Source organism: Fukomys damarensis, unplaced genomic scaffold (genome assembly GCF_012274545.1).
Source record: "Fukomys damarensis isolate Sample0158 unplaced genomic scaffold, DMR_v1.0_HiC HiC_scaffold_10, whole genome shotgun sequence".
Lineage (NCBI taxonomy): Eukaryota > Metazoa > Chordata > Mammalia > Rodentia > Bathyergidae > Fukomys > Fukomys damarensis.
The window spans coordinates 18,306,077-18,323,146 of NW_022900922.1; the positions used below are offsets into that span (position 1 = coordinate 18,306,077).

The following is a 17,070-nucleotide window of genomic DNA, read 5'->3' on the forward strand; positions in this document are numbered from 1 at the left end:
ACAAAAACAAAAGAAAAAAAAAAAAAAAAAAAAAAAGTGACTTGCTTACTTAAAATAGTAATAGGCATCCTCATATTATGTAGACTAAAATCAGATAGACCAGTGGTGACAAACCTTTTAGAGATCAAGTACCCAAACTGTAACCCAAAACCCATTTATTTATTGCAAGGTTACAATGCTGCAATTAAACAATAGAATTTTTAGTTTAGAAAAAACAACTCTATTGACATCTTTTATCTTAAAGAAAAACAATAACAGCTTTCAGTCGATACAGCTTTTTATTGATAGGTAAACATTTGCATTTGGTGTGCTTTTGCACAATTAATATGATCTTTGCTGTTGTATGCATGCTGATAATTTGTCAAACCTTGGCTCGTAATTCTACACAACTAAATTTGATGCCACAGATTAAAATATGCCAGAGGGACAGCACAGCATTAAAAGAATCTCAGCCTCTTAATTAGAACAGTTCTTTGCTAAATCTTAGATACTAAATTTTAATTTTTCATAAGAAAACTCAAAGCTAAAATCGTGTGTTAATAAAAGTAATGTATTAAAACTCACAGCCAGTCCAAGCAAATATAGAGTCTACCAAAAAAAAAAAATATATATATATATATATGCACACTTTAGGAAAAGAAAAGCTTGTATAGATGAACATTTTCCTGATTTGACATCTACAGACTTTTATCTATTGGAGACCCTAAAGGATGGCATATATTTCAGAAAACCCAGTACCTAGCCCTTAGAGAAGTTGAAAATGCACATGCAGCAGTCCCAGTGGACACTTGGACCAAGGTCACCCAAGCAGCAGTTCGCTGTACTAATAAAACGTCTGGTAGCTCATGGGCACCACTTTGAACACCTCTTTTAATGTAGAGGCCAAAGGTAATTTGCATTAGTGTCGTGATGTTTCAGTAAATTTAGAATTAAAATATTTACGCAAGTTTTTCTTTTCCTGAAGTGTGTAAACATTTTTTGACAGACTTAGTACACACACATACCCTTGACAGTGCACACTGTCCAGCCATGCAAAAAATCGGGGAGTGGTGGCCAACAAGTCACAGCTTGTGAAATCATCACCTGGTGCCACTTCTTTCTGAGCATGTGTGTGGACACATGTGTGCTATCCAGTGTTTGGCTGCTGGGGCAATGCTGAGGCACATGTGCCATAGGTTCATCATCACTGATAGAGACGTATTCCATGACAGGTCTCCCCAACCGTTGCCTCTCACCTGTCTTGCTGTTTCTTTTCCTGTATGTCTCTTAGTTTATTTTATATTCTTCCATGATTTTTAAAGACAAATACAAGCAGATCAGATATACAGAAATAGAACCAGGTATGATGTTGCATGCCTATAATCCCAGTACTTAGGAGGCTGAGGTAGAAGGATTGCCGCAAGTTTGAGGACAGCCTGGGCTATTAGTGAGTTCAGGGCCAGCCTGGACTACAGAGTGAGATCCTGTCTCAAAAAACCAACCAACAAACAATATGATGCCTGCTGTATTAGGCAGCTTTGTGTTATTGTGATGAAATGCTGGAGGCAAAGTAGTAACTACATAAAAATAGAGACTTATTTTGAGGTTCTGCAGATTCAGTGCCTGGGAGCCTCATCTGCTAATGACTTTCTTCTGTGAGAGTCTCCAGGCCACACTGAACATCACAGGGAAGAGACAGGAAGTGCACATCTGTATCTCTTCCAGTCAGTCCTTCTCTCTGTCTCCCTATAAAGCACCAGGAGCCAATCACAAGGACTCCACCCTAATGACTGTGTCTAATCCAAATAACTTCCCAAAGGCCCCACCTCAAAATACTATAGTCACATTAAATTTCTTAATATGAATAATATGACTTTGAGGATAAGACTCCTGCATGAGTTGGGGGTGGGGTGGGGACCATAACACCCAGGATCCACTTTGTTACATTTAATTGTTTGGGTTTTCTGTAATAAGCATGCATTGCATTTATAAAGTAGATGAAAGCCCAATTAACCATTCTTTTAAATGAAGGTAGAGATGCACAAGGCAGTACAGCATAGTGGAAAGGACATATTTCCTGGTGGTGGACATTCTCAGATTGGGTCCAATTCATTACTGCTTTTCCACTTAATATGCTAAGATTTCAGTAATACCAATATGAGTGTATAGTTTCACCACCTATAAAACAGATATTAACACATAATTTGGAGACTAGTTCATTGGTAGAGTACTGTGTTAGTTACTTTTCTCTCATTGCTGAGACAAAACATCTGACACCCAAAGTTAAAGGAGGAAAAGTTTATTTAGCTCACAGCTTGCAGAGGTTTCAGTCTATAATCAGCTGGCTCCAAGGCAGGGTGGGACATGGCAGAGGGGTGTCACTGAAGAGAAGCAGTTCATGGTGCCCACAAGGTAGCAAAAGCAACAAGGGACCTTAACAGCATCTTCCTGCCCGTTTAATCCAGACTACTTAGGTGAGTCACACTCACACCCTTAATTCTGATGCTTTCAGGCCTAGCATTGCACCATGAATCACACACTCTAGCTTCAGCCACCTCTGAAATAGTAATACCTCATTCGAATGAGACTTTGGGGAGACATCTACACAGAATCCATAACACGCACTCATTTAGTGTGCATGAGGCCCTGAGTTCAATCTCTACCATGGACACCCCCTCAAAAAAAATATATATATTTATTTATTCCCCCCCCTTCCCTATGGGATTAAAAGTAAACTTATGTGAAGTGCCAGGGTTCAGTGTTAATAGAGATTGTAGCTGTGATAATCTGGCCCTGAGATGTATCAGCACAGAGAGCAGTCACTCCAGTTGGAGACCACATTTGTGAAGCTGAGGAAGGTGTCACAGGTAAACAGGCTTTGGGCTGGACAGTAGAGGTGCAGGAGTGCCAGCTCAGGAAGACTGGGGTGACAGCAAGGAGGCCAGGAGCAGAAAGGCTAGGACAGTTTGAAGTATGCTGCCTTCTCCTGCAGGCACTGCAAATACTGCTCTAGGTCACGGACTCTGACTGTGGGACACACTGGAAATTTGCCACAATCCTTGGGAACCTGCAGGGCGTCCTGGATTGTTCCTTCCTGCCCAACTAACATGCATTTATTGGTCGTGGCTACTGTGACTTTTTCTGGGATTCAAAGTGGGCTCATCTGTAGTAAAATAGAGAAATATGTGAGTACTATATTTCCTCCTATTCTCTACCGGATCGCTCTGGGCAGAGCTCCCCAAGAAACAAGGCCTGGGGAAGTATCAGGTCCTGGCTGTGTGGGATCCTGGTATCACATACAGGATTTCTTCTTTCCTTTTGCAGTCAGCCCCAGCTGAGATGAAAGCTGTTAGCAGGTCTGAAAAACAGTGTTTCTGAGGAGCATGACAATCCCATCTCTTTGAAATGAAAATTATTGTCTACAGCCATATCACCCTAAACGTGTTGCCCAATCTCGTTTGAACTGAAGATAATAAATTCAGAAAATTGAACAACAAAATTAAAATACATCCTTTTTCCCCCACACAGGCTTGTTCTCTAGATCTTTTTCTTCAGTTTAGTTCTTTCATTTGAATGATTACAGTTCTCTCTGTGCTTTCTCTTGTTAACACATTGTTCTTAAACATGTTTCACACCTCCCCAGGGACTCAGGATATCTGCTGAAATCTGGGTTGCTCTGATGCATGTCTGCGTGTAGGTGCCAGCTTTCTCTCTCAGCAGTGTTATGTGGGGAGGGACACACAGGAGCTGTGATTCTAAACTAGCTATACGCAGGGCATTTTTCAGAGCTGGGGCTGCCAGGCCAAATACAGTATAAGAGTGTCCCAAACATTGCAAAATAGTATTCATTTGAAATCATATTTAACTGGGATTCTCTTTTGTTTCATTCTTTTCTTTTTTCTTCTTGGTACTAGGGATTGAACTCAGGACTTTTGCACTAAGCTCTGTGCCCAGCCCCTTTGTTTTATATTTTATTTTGAAACAGCATATTGCTGAGTTGCACAGGGTGGGCTCTAACTTGTGATCTTTCTGCCTCAATCTTCCGGGATGCTGGGATTACAGATACGTACCACCACAGTTGGTGGGAATCCTCCATTTTTATTTGCTAAATCCGGCCAGGCTTCTCATACCCACTCCTCTGCCTTATGTGAGATAGGACCCTTTCCTGCAAGGAGCCCAGGCCCTTTCTTATTGCTCTCTACTCAAAGCTGTGACGACCTAAGCCACCAGTGACCACGTGTTATGGTGCAAACATTACATTTATTTTAAAATTGTAAAGACATTCTTATAATACATAAGGTATAAAAGTCTATTTGTTTTTTTCAAATCTATCTCTCTCAGCCCTCTGCCCTACTCATAGCAGATGTTAACAGTTTCTTGTGTAGTCTTCCTGAGATGTTTTATATATTTGCAAGCATATTTGTCCTTAGGTATTTTTCCACCCCATCGCTTTTCCCACAGTGATGAGTACAATTGGTCCAGTGTATCCTTAAGTTCTAAATCTGCAGGTTCAATTAAAATATAAAAAATATTCTGGAAGAAAGTACTGGCTCTAAATTGAACAGGTCTTTTTTCCTGTCATGTTCCCTAAACAATAAAGTGTAACAACTGTTACATAGTAGTTACATTGTATTAGATATTATAAGACATCTAAATGATTTACAACGTGTATGAGGATTGCATAGATTATATGTGAATACTGCACTGTTTTATGTAAGGGAGGTGACTGGATTCTGGTATCTGCAGGGGATCCTGAATTAATACCCATGGATACTAAGGAACTACTGTACTCCGTCCAAGTCCTGATGATTTACCCTTATGTTTTCTTCTCATGGGTTTATAGCTTTTGTGTTTGAGCGTGGGATCCATTTGGAGTTAATTTTTATAGGCAGTATGCAGGAGGGGTGGCATTTCCTTCTTTATTTTCTTTCTTTTTTCTTTAAAATGGTCTCACTGTGTAGCTCAGGCTGGCTCCCTATGTAGCCCAGGCTGGCCTTGGATTTATAGTAATCCTGCGGGCTCAGCCTTCTGAGTGCTGGGATTATAGGTATGTACCACCATTCCCAGCTGGTATTTTATTCTTTTCACATTGCTCTCTGCAGCATTGTAGAGCAGACTACTTCACTGAATTGTCTTGGAACCCCTGTCAAAAAATCAATTGCATATTTTTTCACAGTGCTTTTGTGGTTTTACTATTACACTAGGAAGTTATTCTGGTGTAAGGTCTGAGGTATGAATATGACTCAGTATTTTTTCCAAGTGGCCACCATTTCCATCCACCTGTAAATATGTATATATATATATATATTTTTTTTTCCCCCTCCCTGAATTGAGATGCCATTTAAAACCATGTCCTGTGGTGGTCTAAGTAAGTGGATTCATTTCTGAAATATCTACCATTTGGTGCTCTATCCTATTTTAGTAATTGTTGCTTTATAACATGTTTCGTTGTATGATTGAACTATTTTTTTCTCAGTTTTCTTTTCTTTCATTTTTCAGCCTTCCTTTCTTGTTTATTTTCCCATGTAAACTTATCAGTTGTCTTACTTCCTTACCCTCTGAATAAAAATTGGATGTGGTTGCATACATTTGTAGTCCTGTCTATTTGGGAAACTGAGGCAAGGAGATTGCTTGAGCCTAGGAATTCAAGGCTATCCTGAGCCTGAGACATAGCCAGACTCTCTCTTAAAAATATTATTTTCTTACATTCTTACTTCATTCCTTTCAGACAGCTTGTCAATTTGGTTGCTGATATATGTGATTTTTCTGCATAGTATTGCTTGTTTGCCATCATGAATTTGGGAGGATGCAGCATTGTGGAGAGTGCTTTTGTCTGTGTATCTGTGTGCCTGTGTGGTAGGGACCAAGCTGAGGGCCTTGTACCTGCTGAGCACATGCTCTACCCCTAGGCTGTGCCCCAAATCCCTGCATGGTGTTTGGGGAAACTCTTCAGAGCCGGACACTGGCTCTGCTTGGCTGATGTTTCTACACATGCCATGACATGTTTCCTGCCTGGTATTGTCCAACTGCAATTGTGAGACGTCCTGATGTCAGAGATAAGGGTGAGATCTGTAGTAAACAATCAAACAAAGTATTGTATGTGCCATCTTCTCCTAGGTCTGGGCTTGGAGAGACAGAATAGACAAGTGGACAGTGGCCAGGCCATAAAGAAAAGTAGACCTCTGCTCCATGGCCTGTAGTGATTTGCTCAGCAAACTTCTCATCTGCAATAACCCACCCAGGAAACCAGATTGCTGTAATAATTTTGGAAGCTAAATAAATTTTGCAAGAATTAGTCCCATATGACTAGGCCTTCATGCGTAATTGACAGCTTCCCTAATTTTTATCCCCTCTCCCACCTTAGGAACAACCAGAGAAAGCCAAATCTGCTTCCTTAGCTGGTACGCTGGGTGACCTCTTCTAGGAGACTGCCACAGTGCCTGCTCCAGCCCCAGCAGCCTCCAGGCACCGCACACCTGCAGCCCTTACACTGTGATACTCTGACTCTTCTCGCTTTTGAGTCTCTTTCAAACCCAAGTGATGGTGACTGACTCCTTTGCTCTGAGGTGCTCTGAGTAGATAGCTTTGTTATGCTTCATGTGTTTGGGCTTTGTGTATTGTCTCAACTTGAAAGAGGAGCCAGCATAAAACCTTTACAGGTACATTTGGATGGAGACCTCTGGATGGCTGGTTGCCTGGCATGCGAGTCTGGGAGCTGGACAGGACAGCCTTCCGGTCAACATGAAAAAAATAATAGAAAGTATTTTGTATGCTTCCACATTTACCTATTCTTTTCTTCCTTTCTGTGTCTTTTCTGTTGTTTCTTTAAAATTTTAGAGGCCAAATCTGGCTCCTAAAAACATCAAAGGGAGATAGTTACCCAGTCGCTATCTCAGAAGCCTGCTGTTTACCCTGAGTGAGGCAGAATGACGCTCCCTGCAGGCACCCTCCTGTCACTGCTGCTGCTGGTGACTGCTGCAGGTAGGAATCCACTTGACACCAGTGTCTGGCTTGAGTGCCTCCTGCCTGGCATAAGCTACTCGGGCCTATCTGGAACAGAGGTGCAATGTGTTTGCTTCCAGTAGAATTGTTTTTCCATGCAAAAGCAGACCTCATGCACGAGTGATTTTCTGGAACAGGAATTTAAAATTTTAATTATCATGACTATTTTGTGGGAAAATAAAATCTTATGTATATCCCAGGAAAAATTGCATTTGTATATTTAACTACTTATCAGTCCAATTATTTTAATACAGAATGACTAAAAATTGCATATTTTTGGGCTTGGGATTTAGCTCAGTGGTTCTACCACCTGCCTCGAAAGCACAGGGTCCCAAGTTTCATCCCCAGTACCAAAAACAACAACAACAACAACAAAAATAAAATTGCATATTTTTGTTAATTTTTATAAGGTAATATATAACAGGAAATATAAAAGCTACAATTTTATCAAATTTATTCAGTAAAATTTCATGGTATAATTTAAAACATTCAATGCACAGCACGCAACATTACAATCTGGAAAACAGTATCTAGTATCTTTCCGAATTCTTTTTGCCTAGTTTTTTTTCTTTGAACAACACACTTCACACTTGTGTTGGCCTTTGTTTTTTCTGTGGTTGGTATAATTCCACAAAAATCTTTACCCACTAACTACAGTGGTGCAGATACTTATGATGGGCACCCTGTTTGATATCTCACTGTCCTGTATTTTTCAATTGTTTGGTTCTTAGATCTAATCTAAGTTGTAAATGACTTTTTGAGCCCCCTTGTTTTGAGTAAATAACAGTCGAGTTCCATACTGTTTTTTCCAGAAGGTGCATAAATATTTTAAAATAATATTTTCCATACTTTTTGATTACATGATAGCTTGTTAGGTGTTGGTCAACTCTGACACCACCACCCACAGAATCATAATCACGGGCCACTCTTGGAATGTTTTTAGTTTCATTTGTTCTTTCAAGTTCTATCATTTCTGTATTATGAATAGTTGACAGTAAAGAGATGTCCTCTTTGCCTTTCCATCTCATAACACAGGCTTTTCTTCTCTGATATGGCAACATTTCTCCCTTTTTCAGTTTTTATTTTACACATCCTTGGCACTTCCTACCTGTTCAATCTCAGTGTCCCAAATGTGTCCATTTTGTATGGTAAAAGAACATCACTGAGTTCTGGAGAAGTATAAAATTATGTCTAATATATTTACAATAAGAGTTTATCTCAATTATAGCATAAAATTGTAGGTTACTTCACAAATAAACATGAGTTAGTGAAAGAAAAAAAATGGAATTTATTATTAGATTTCACTAGGAATAAACATCAAAGATGAATATGACATCGTAAATAAAAGAGTACGCAAAAAATAGTTGATATAAAACAGACATATGAGTGTATCTCCTGCAAACAAGAATCAACTGGTTAAAAATGACACCTGCTTGAGAGACGTTTGGGATAAGTTGTTAAGTGGTTAAAAGAATTGCATAGTCAGCCAGGTGTGGTGGTCCGCACCTGTAATCTGAGCACTCAAGAGGCTGGGGCAGGAGGATCACTGTGAGTTTGGGACCAGCCTGGGCTACATAGTGAGTTCCAGGTCAGTCTCAACTGCATAGTGAGACCCTGTCTCAAAAAACAAAATAAAACAAAAACCCCCCCAAAAAACAAAATAAAAAGAACTGCAGAGTGAATCTTTCTAGGAAGATCAGAATCTCTTTATCCTGTGTCTTGCTTTTCTTTTTTTGCCTTTTTTGAGACAGGGTCTCACTGTGTAGTTGAGAATGATCTGGAACTCAGTCCAGGCTGGTCTCGAACTCACAGCGATCCTCCTGCCTCAGTCTCCCGAGTGCTGGGATTACAGGCATGCGCCACCACACCCAGCCCTGTCTTTATTTTCATGGTATTATTTTGCTTAGTGAAAACACTTGTACTTAACATCAAATCACTTGTGAGATCTGATTCTGATGGTCCCTGATGAGCTGGACAGATGATTTCAGTTGAGTGTACCAGCGATGGCAGGTGCAAAAATGGCCCAGGAAACTGTTTCTATGTGCAGAGTTTGTCAAAATGTAGGGAAGCCATAATGAGGACCATCTGACCTCCCAGAGACCCTGTTTTCAGCCTCATCCAGGCCTGCGGTATCAGAGCTTCGAGGGCCATGGCCCAGGAATGTGGGTCTTCAACCAGCAACTGGGGGTGATCCAGAAACACTCCAACTTTGGGAAGCACTGTCTTAGATAAAGCAGGGTCCACTTTAGAAAGTTCTGCAGTTGGAAAAGCCCTGCTGTGCCCCACCCACCCATCCCTCATCACTGCTTAGTGTGCAAAATAAAATGTCCTTTTTTTCACGTGTAGTCTGAAAAATATTGCTGTTAGTATTTTAGATGATGTCATTAATGTTTAGACACCCATTTTTTAAAAAACCCAGTTTCCGCTGTTTTCATTACTTTTTGTCCTTTGGAGATACTGTTTAAAATTTCACTTTCTGCATTACTGAGTCCCAGTAATGATACATGCAATTTGTCTCTCTTCTTTCTCTTTTTCTTCCTTTGTTGAATGCGAACATGGTTCCCAGGATTTTGGTGGTCTTTCAAGAGTGTGCTAGAGTATGTCTAATAGATTCTGAAGTACTTATAGAAATTTGGCTCAGAGAAAGCCGATTTAGTTGTTATGAGCCCCCCTCCTTAAGATCTGTTTAAGATCTGTACAGTAATACCTCAGTTCATGAATGTGTCTGTTCTTGAACAATTTGTTTCAAAAACAGAAGTGTTCATCAAAATTTTGTTTACACTCCAAACTCCATGTGGGGTAACTAACATGACTGCAGCCATTTTCCCCAGGGTCATGGAATGAGTTAAGCTTATGAATCAAGATATCACTGTGTATATTACAGTCCCCATTCAAGTGATTAATTGCAGAACAAAAGGGCAGTCTGCCCCTGAGGTGCCCCACAGCCTCCACCTCCAGCCAGACTGAAAACTGCTCTAAGGTTTGAGTTGAGGCTTTTTCCATGGAAAGACCATCGCCTACTGTGATGCCTGCCTGCTCCAGGGCCACAGCCTGTCCTTACACTGTGATTCATGAGAGTTTTAAGGTTGACTCCTGGGCTTGCTGCTGGCCAGGGCCAGAGGTGAAATGTGATGAAATTTCTCTGAAACATTTTGTCCAAAAGGAGATGACTGAAGTTTTGCAAGGGAACAAATGTGAATCGTGGCATTATGGGTTGGGAGAAATTTGTAGCCGGAGTCTTCATTTAAAGGCCACCCAGAGATGTAGTGCTATTTATAAAAATAAATGCAGTGTTTCTGAGAGCTGAGCTGAGTTGGAGATTAGCTGTCTCTCTGTTCTTCACACTTTGTCATCTCTTAGCTTGATAAGAGATGCCATTTTGTTACTTTTCCACATTTAAGATTAAGCTATTGTCTAGAAAATAAAAGGCTAAACCTCTTCACATGATCTTAAAAACTAGATTTGCCTTTCCAGAAATGCCATTTCAGTTTAAAGTTTAGTTCATTCATTGGAAAAGATGCATGTATATTACATCAGATTCCTATTAAGTTGGACTAGGTAGGGCTGTAGTGGTAGCTCAGTGATAGAATGTATGCTGAGTTTATGTAAGGCTCTGGGTTCAAGCCCCAGCACTGATACATAAATAGAACTAAATAGTCTTTCCTTAGAGTCAGTGTTTGGCACTGAGTTTTTCCAAAACATCAATTACGGTAATCAGCTCCCCCCTGTGCTGTGATCTGGGTCCTTGTTTTGGGGCAAAGAAGATTGAAGCTGACAAAACAGCACACAGCAAGTGGTGATGAATAACCAAATGTTTAATAGAAAGAATAGAAGAAAAAGCTCCTTACTTGTCAGGGATGGGTTCCATAAAGTGGATTCCATAGATGTTTAAATCCATTGGCTTTAATACAGTTTTTGGTAGGGGTGAACTTGACAGAAAACGAGGATGCTTCTGGCTGTAGTTAGGTGTTTGGTGTCTGGAAAGCAAACTTCTTCATTTGCATTTTACTTTGTTCAAAGCTTCTCCCATCTATTTAGGGTCCTTGCATTCTTTTAGGCCCTGATGGTCAGTTTGCTTAAGTTAATTATTTGGGCCCTCTGGTATATTAACTCTCTTAACTCACTTAAGACTTTTAGTTTACTTCAGGTTAACTTCAGGACCTATATCCTATCTGCCTAACTTCTTCTGTTGTCTGGCTTCATCTCAAGAATGATGTATAAAAGTAAACATAAGGATGATTTCTATGTTGCATATAGCCATTTCCATATATTTATAGTTAAAAACGATCTCTGACATTCCCTCCTATCAAAAAATAGCATTTATCAGTGTGAACCCCATCTAGGAAGGAAATCCCTTGCCTTTTTGAGTTAACCTTAATACAGTGCTTCTCAAATTCTGTGTGGTGAAAGACCAGTTTGTTTTCGTGTCCAGTCTGTCACAGAGTGATTCTTTTGTAAGATACCAAACAAACACGAATACAAGAAAAATGATTCTGCACTTGCGTTTGAGACAATCATAATTGTTGCAGAATTTCCCTATAGTTTTGTGGTGGCTGTGGCCTGTGGTATTGTGGTCCCCACCCTACATAATGGGCTGTGTTACCTACTGTACTTACTAACTAGAAATATTTACAGTTCATTGTTTACAATTTGATTAGAACCAGTTGGTTACAGATATGCATTGAAGACACCATTTCCTTTCTCCTTTGATAGTTCCCTGTCAACTGATCTATTATTAGAAAAGCCTGTGAGATTAAAAAAAAGATTTGTTTTAACAAACAAGAATAACTGAAAGACAGGATTCTGTTCCCCAAAATAACCCTGTGTAACTTAATTTGATGCAAGGAGCAAAGTATTATAAATGATATAAAAACAATGCACATACAGAGAGCAGTGTTTCTGTTAGCTAAGTCCAGTGAAATAGCAAGAGGCAGAATGGATGCTTGGCACAGTGTTTGGATAGGGGAGGGATCTGGGTGATAGGTGGATAATGGAGGATGAATGAGAGGGATCCATGAAGGGTAGGAAGGATGGATGGTGAGTGGGTGGGCGGTAGGAGGAGGGTCAGTGGATGGAGGTGGTTTGATGAATGGCCCATCAGAGGAAAGGCCAACTGGTTTGTGTTTGCCAGGCTGGTGTGGCGGGCGAGGCCTATCCTTGAGCTGCTTCCCACCAGGGGCGTTTCTCTTATCACACACTGCCTCCCTCCCTGCAGGTTGCACGGGTCAGCCCTGCAGCGAGGGCCGGACCTTTTCCAATGCTGTCGTCTCCCCGGACCTGGAGACCATCAGAATCATGCCTGTGCCTCAGACCTTCTCGGTGGGGGACTGCACAGCCGCCTGCTGTGACCTGCCCAGCTGTGACCTGGCCTGGTGGTTTGAGGGGCACTGCCACCTGGTGAGCTGCCCTCAGAGAGAGAGCTGTGTTCCCAAGAGGACTGGGCCCATCCGTTCCTACCTCACCTTTGTGCTGCGGCCGCCCACCCAAAGACCTGAGCAGCTGCTGGACTACAGGAAGATGATGCTGAACAAGGGTGTGCCATCAGGGGCCTGGGGGAACCCCCCTGAGGACCTCCAAAAGGATCTGCCTTTTCTAGGCAGAGGTGTGGGCCTGCAGGAGCCCACAGACTACTCAGATGAGGACTACAGGGGTCTGGAGCTGGGCCTCCTGCCCACCAGCCTGCCAGGCCCCCACGAGGATGCCCAGGATGCTGGCTGGGGTGCCAGTGATGCCAACGCCTCCTTAGGGGATGGCCCCTCAGCTTTGGTGTCTGTGGGTGACCACCCAGCCTTCACGGGGGACAGCCCAGCGTTTGTGGAAGACGGTCCTTTGGCCTCGATATCTGTGGGGGACCACCCAGGATCCCCTGGGGACAGTCCCAAGGCATTTGCATCCCCAGTGGACAGTCCAGTTGCCTCGGGATCCACAGAGGAGAGGCCCCAGGACACAGAGGTTGGTCCCCGTGCCACACAGCACCCCACACTGAGTGAGGCCACCTGGCCTACCACCCTCACACACTCTCCACTCACCTCACTGGCTGGTCCATCCCCATCCCTGGAACAGGCCCCAGACAAAGACAACCCTTCTCAGCCCCAGGCGCCATCCGTCAGCAGCCCTGAGGTACAGGTGAGTGTCTGTATCTGTGGTTTCCTGCTAAGTCTCCTGCCTGGTGGTGACCAAAGGGTGACACCTCCCTTCCCAGTTCTGACAGCTCTGAGTCGGGCTTCTCCTGACCCCAGAAAAGGTGAGCATGGCCTGATGGTGTCTCCAGAGCCAGCTCATGTACCTAGAGGGCTTGGACATCAACCAAAGCAGGTGCCTCAGGTTGCTGGAAACTCAGGCACGGTTAACTAAGGGGACTGAGATCCTAAGGAAAGAATGCAAGCTTTACAAAGCTTACTCAAGTGGAAAGACAGTGAATGGGAGGTCACCTTTGTGCTGTGCGCCTCCAGTTCCAACTACTTGGAGGCTGGTGTGGGAAGATGGCTTGAGTCTGGGAGAGGGTTCGAGGCCAGCCTGGGCCTTACAGCGAAACCTTGCCTCAAAAAGAGGGGGAGGACTAGAATGTAGTTCAGTGGTAAAGCAACTTAGTGAACCCTGTCTCAAAATAAAGAACAAAAAGGGCTGGAGAGATAGCTCAGTAGTAGAGTGCCCCTGAATTTGATCTCCAGTACCACAAAATAATAAATAGAAACAAACAAAAAACAGAAATGGAGATGTGACTCAGTAGTTGAGTGCTAGCCTCACACGTGTGAGGTCCTGGTTTTTCTCATTGCTGCAAGAATGAGTATGTGTTAGTAAGAATATAGAGAAATAGGAACCCTCACCCGCTGCTGGTGGGAATGTAAACTGGGTGCAGCTACTCCGTAACATGGTTTTTGGCTCCTCCAAATTTTAAACATAGTTATTGAGTGACCCAGCAGTTCTGCCTCTAGGCATTTACCCTAGAGAAATAAAAACATCTGTCCATACTGAGTTTGGTACAGGAATGTTCATAGCAGCATTATTTAAGTAACAGAGCCATTAAACAGGACATCTAAGAAAGACAAATCATACTTGTAGAGGATAAAGGACATTTTTTTGCCCCGGTATTTTCCAGGGACAAGGCAGATCCACTTAAAATGGGTTGTTCAAGAGTGGAGAAAGTACAGAAAGAACCATATGAGTCTTTTCTTCACTGGGCCCAGCCTAACACAGAGGGCTGGGGTAGGGAACAGTGGGGCCCAGCAGAGGATGCAGAGGATTTTTGTTGGGCCCTAAGGCACCTGAACCCCAGTAATGAAGCACAAAGTGTGCTAGACAGATTGCTTGACAGCAGAGCTAAGAATTGGACATTTAGTATTTGGGAAAGCAGATTTTTAGAAGGGAGTAGGGTAGAGTTTTCTGTCCTCTCAGCCATTTCCTGGTGGTTTTGTGACCCTGATCCAAGCTGCCTGGATTTCCCTGACTCCTGTTGACTTTCTTTTTTGTGCACGTGTGTGCACATGTGTGCTGTGCTGGAAATGGAACCTGGGCCTCTTGCATGCTAGGCAAGTACCCTACCACTGAACTACACTGCAGCCTCTGTATTCTTTACTTCACCTTGATGGTGATTTTTCAGGTATTGTGAAACTGGGCTCACCCTAGGGACTTTGCAGAGAGCCCCTGGTGCTGTCCTCTACACACCGCCTCTGCAGCCTGGGTGGAAGTGATTCTGAAATTCTTCTCTTCCTAGCAAGTGCAGGTGTGACAAGTGGATTCACCCATTAGCACTCCCTTCACAAACCAGGTGCCCTAAAGCTCCATAAAATTGGTCAGCTTTAAGTTACAGCAGACCTAGCCTCTTGGTCAGTTTATTTCTCTAGTTTGTTCAATGGGTCTCAAATGTAATGCTTCATCTTTTTTTCAAGTTTTGGTTCCAGGAATTTAGTTGCAGAAGATTTCATCAGCTGCCCCGTAACTCCCTGAAGCCCCTATCACGTTGAGGATTAGGACCTCCACATATGAATTTTGGGGGAAACACAATTATTCAATCCATTTCACTGACTAGTTCAGGGCCAATTACAATTATTTTCTCTTTATCTTGAAGTGTGTGTCCACTTATACTAATTGTTCAGCCCACAGTTGCCTTATATTTCTAATACATAGAAGGGACAATTTTCTTTTTTGAGTCAGGTTCTTGCTATATAGTTCCACCTGGCCTTGACCTCACTGTGTAACCTACATTGGCCTCAAATTTGAAGCGATCCTCTTGACTCAGCCTCTAGAGCGCTGGGATTACAGGTGTGTACTACCACACCCGGTTAGCAGAGAAAATACATATTTGAAAGAAAGTCTAGAGCTCCAGGGCTTTTCAGTATTAATCATGGTTTTTCACATGTTTCTTAATCTAATTTATGAGAAATATTTGTGACAATGTGATGATTGAAGAGGTCACTGCTTTTTTCCCATAAGAATTTATCCTTATGATTGATCTCATAGGTTCTAATGCCTTCTAATAGTCCTCCTCCTGCCAGCCTGGAGTTCACCCCAGTGATGGTGGAGAAAAACCCAATCCTCATGGTCACCAAGTGGAGAACAGAGCTCAGTACCCCAACACGTCCCAGCGGCACTATCCCTCCTGGGGCCTCCCCTTCTGAGCACCCCATGTCTCCCAAGACAGGTAATTTTTGGGCATCTGTCATGTGCTAGAAGCAGTGCTGTGTACCAGGAATGAAAGATGAGTAGGACATTGTCTGTCCTGCACTGGCCCAGGAGAGGAGACTGACAGGTAGATGGACAGTGTGATGCAGCCCTTGTGCAGAGGGTGGGGGAGGGACAGGAATGTGAGTAGGACCCTGAATCCAAGGCAGCTTTTAAAGCTTTTCACATCTTGTCGGGACACCAGTCTTACAGGGATTGTTTCGGGACACCAGTCTTACAGGGATTGTTTCCTGAGTCCCAACACACCCTTCTTCCCATTTGATGCCTGCTCAAGAGAACAGAAGTTTAAGAGCTCCTGTGACATTCTGGGTGACCTGGAAGGAGGTCATTATGCCCAGAACTGATCATTTGAGTGGAAAGGAAATGGCAGTTTTTGAACCTAGAATTTCCAGCTGGGTCAGATTCTGAAAATCATATATTGTATGCTAAGGAATATGTGTTTCAGTGGATAGGTTTAGTGAATGCCTGAATGGTCTTAATAAACAGGAAACAAAATGATCAGATTCATATGAAGAAAATGGCATAGAGTTGACCAAAGGTAATAAGATTCATTAAAAGCTTATAGTGAAGCTAGGTATGGTGACACATACCTGTAATGCCAGCACTCTGGGAAGCTGAGGCAGGAGGTTCACAAGTTTGAGCCCAACCTGGGCAATTTGGTGAGTTAGTGAGACCCTTTCTCTAAAGAAAAACCAAAAAATATAAAAGCCCTGGATTCAGTCCCCAGTACCACAAACAAAACAAAACAAAACAGAAGTTCAAAATAATCCTTATGCCACAGGCCTTTTTGTGGTAGCAATATGTTACACAAAATGGCAGCTATATTGTTAGGTTTAAGCCACAAGAGAGGCTTGTCAGTATGTTCTTGTTGGGAAAAAGAACCTAACAAGGTGCTGGCAAAGTGAACCTGTCTTGTAAGATTGGGTTTGGGTGTGTTTGGGAGGAGGGGTCTGTTGTCCAGGTCAGCAGAGGTTAGTTTCAAAGGTCACCTCTACAAACTGTGAGCCAAAATAAAGCTTTCCTTCTGAAAAAAATACAGTTTCAAAGGTTTAACTCACATCCTGGCTTGGGGTAGCTGAACCCTATTTCAGAGGTTCAGCTCTGGCTGTGTCTTAGATCTAATCAACAGTGCCATCCGTAGCCCCTTTGTAAATTCCCTAAGCTAATGCTACTCATTTTTTATTATTTATTTTGATCCTGAGCTTCAAGAGAGAAAAGGATAATGGTAGAAGAGAAGCTGTATAATATATGGAAAAAGAAACTGGCTTTCGAATTAGGCTCTTTGGGTTCTAGCAGTAGCTATGTCAGCATGAAATAACAACTCTGCTTTAAAGAAAAATTTTAAAAAATAGAGGAAAGAAGAAAAATTTTATTCTCAGACAAGAATGAATGACACAGAAACCCAGA

General features: G+C 42.4%; 1 protein-coding gene across 4 annotated transcripts in view; it reads left to right on the top strand.

Annotated features, from left to right (window-relative positions):
- Kiaa0319 (KIAA0319 ortholog) overlaps nucleotides 1-17,070 on the top strand; it is a 69,432-nt gene that overhangs the window by 16,186 nt on the left and 36,176 nt on the right. For 3 of the 4 annotated variants that reach the window (XM_010622952.3, XM_033761896.1, XM_010622953.2), the window contains exons 2-4: nucleotides 6,817-6,960; nucleotides 12,197-13,107; nucleotides 15,442-15,622. In XM_010622952.3, coding sequence (XP_010621254.1) covers nucleotides 6,906-6,960; nucleotides 12,197-13,107; nucleotides 15,442-15,622 — 1,147 coding nt within the window. In that variant the 5' untranslated portion in view covers nucleotides 6,817-6,905. The remainder of the gene's footprint in view (nucleotides 1-6,816; nucleotides 6,961-12,196; nucleotides 13,108-15,441; nucleotides 15,623-17,070) is intronic. The other variant, XM_010622955.3, reaches the window with a different exon arrangement.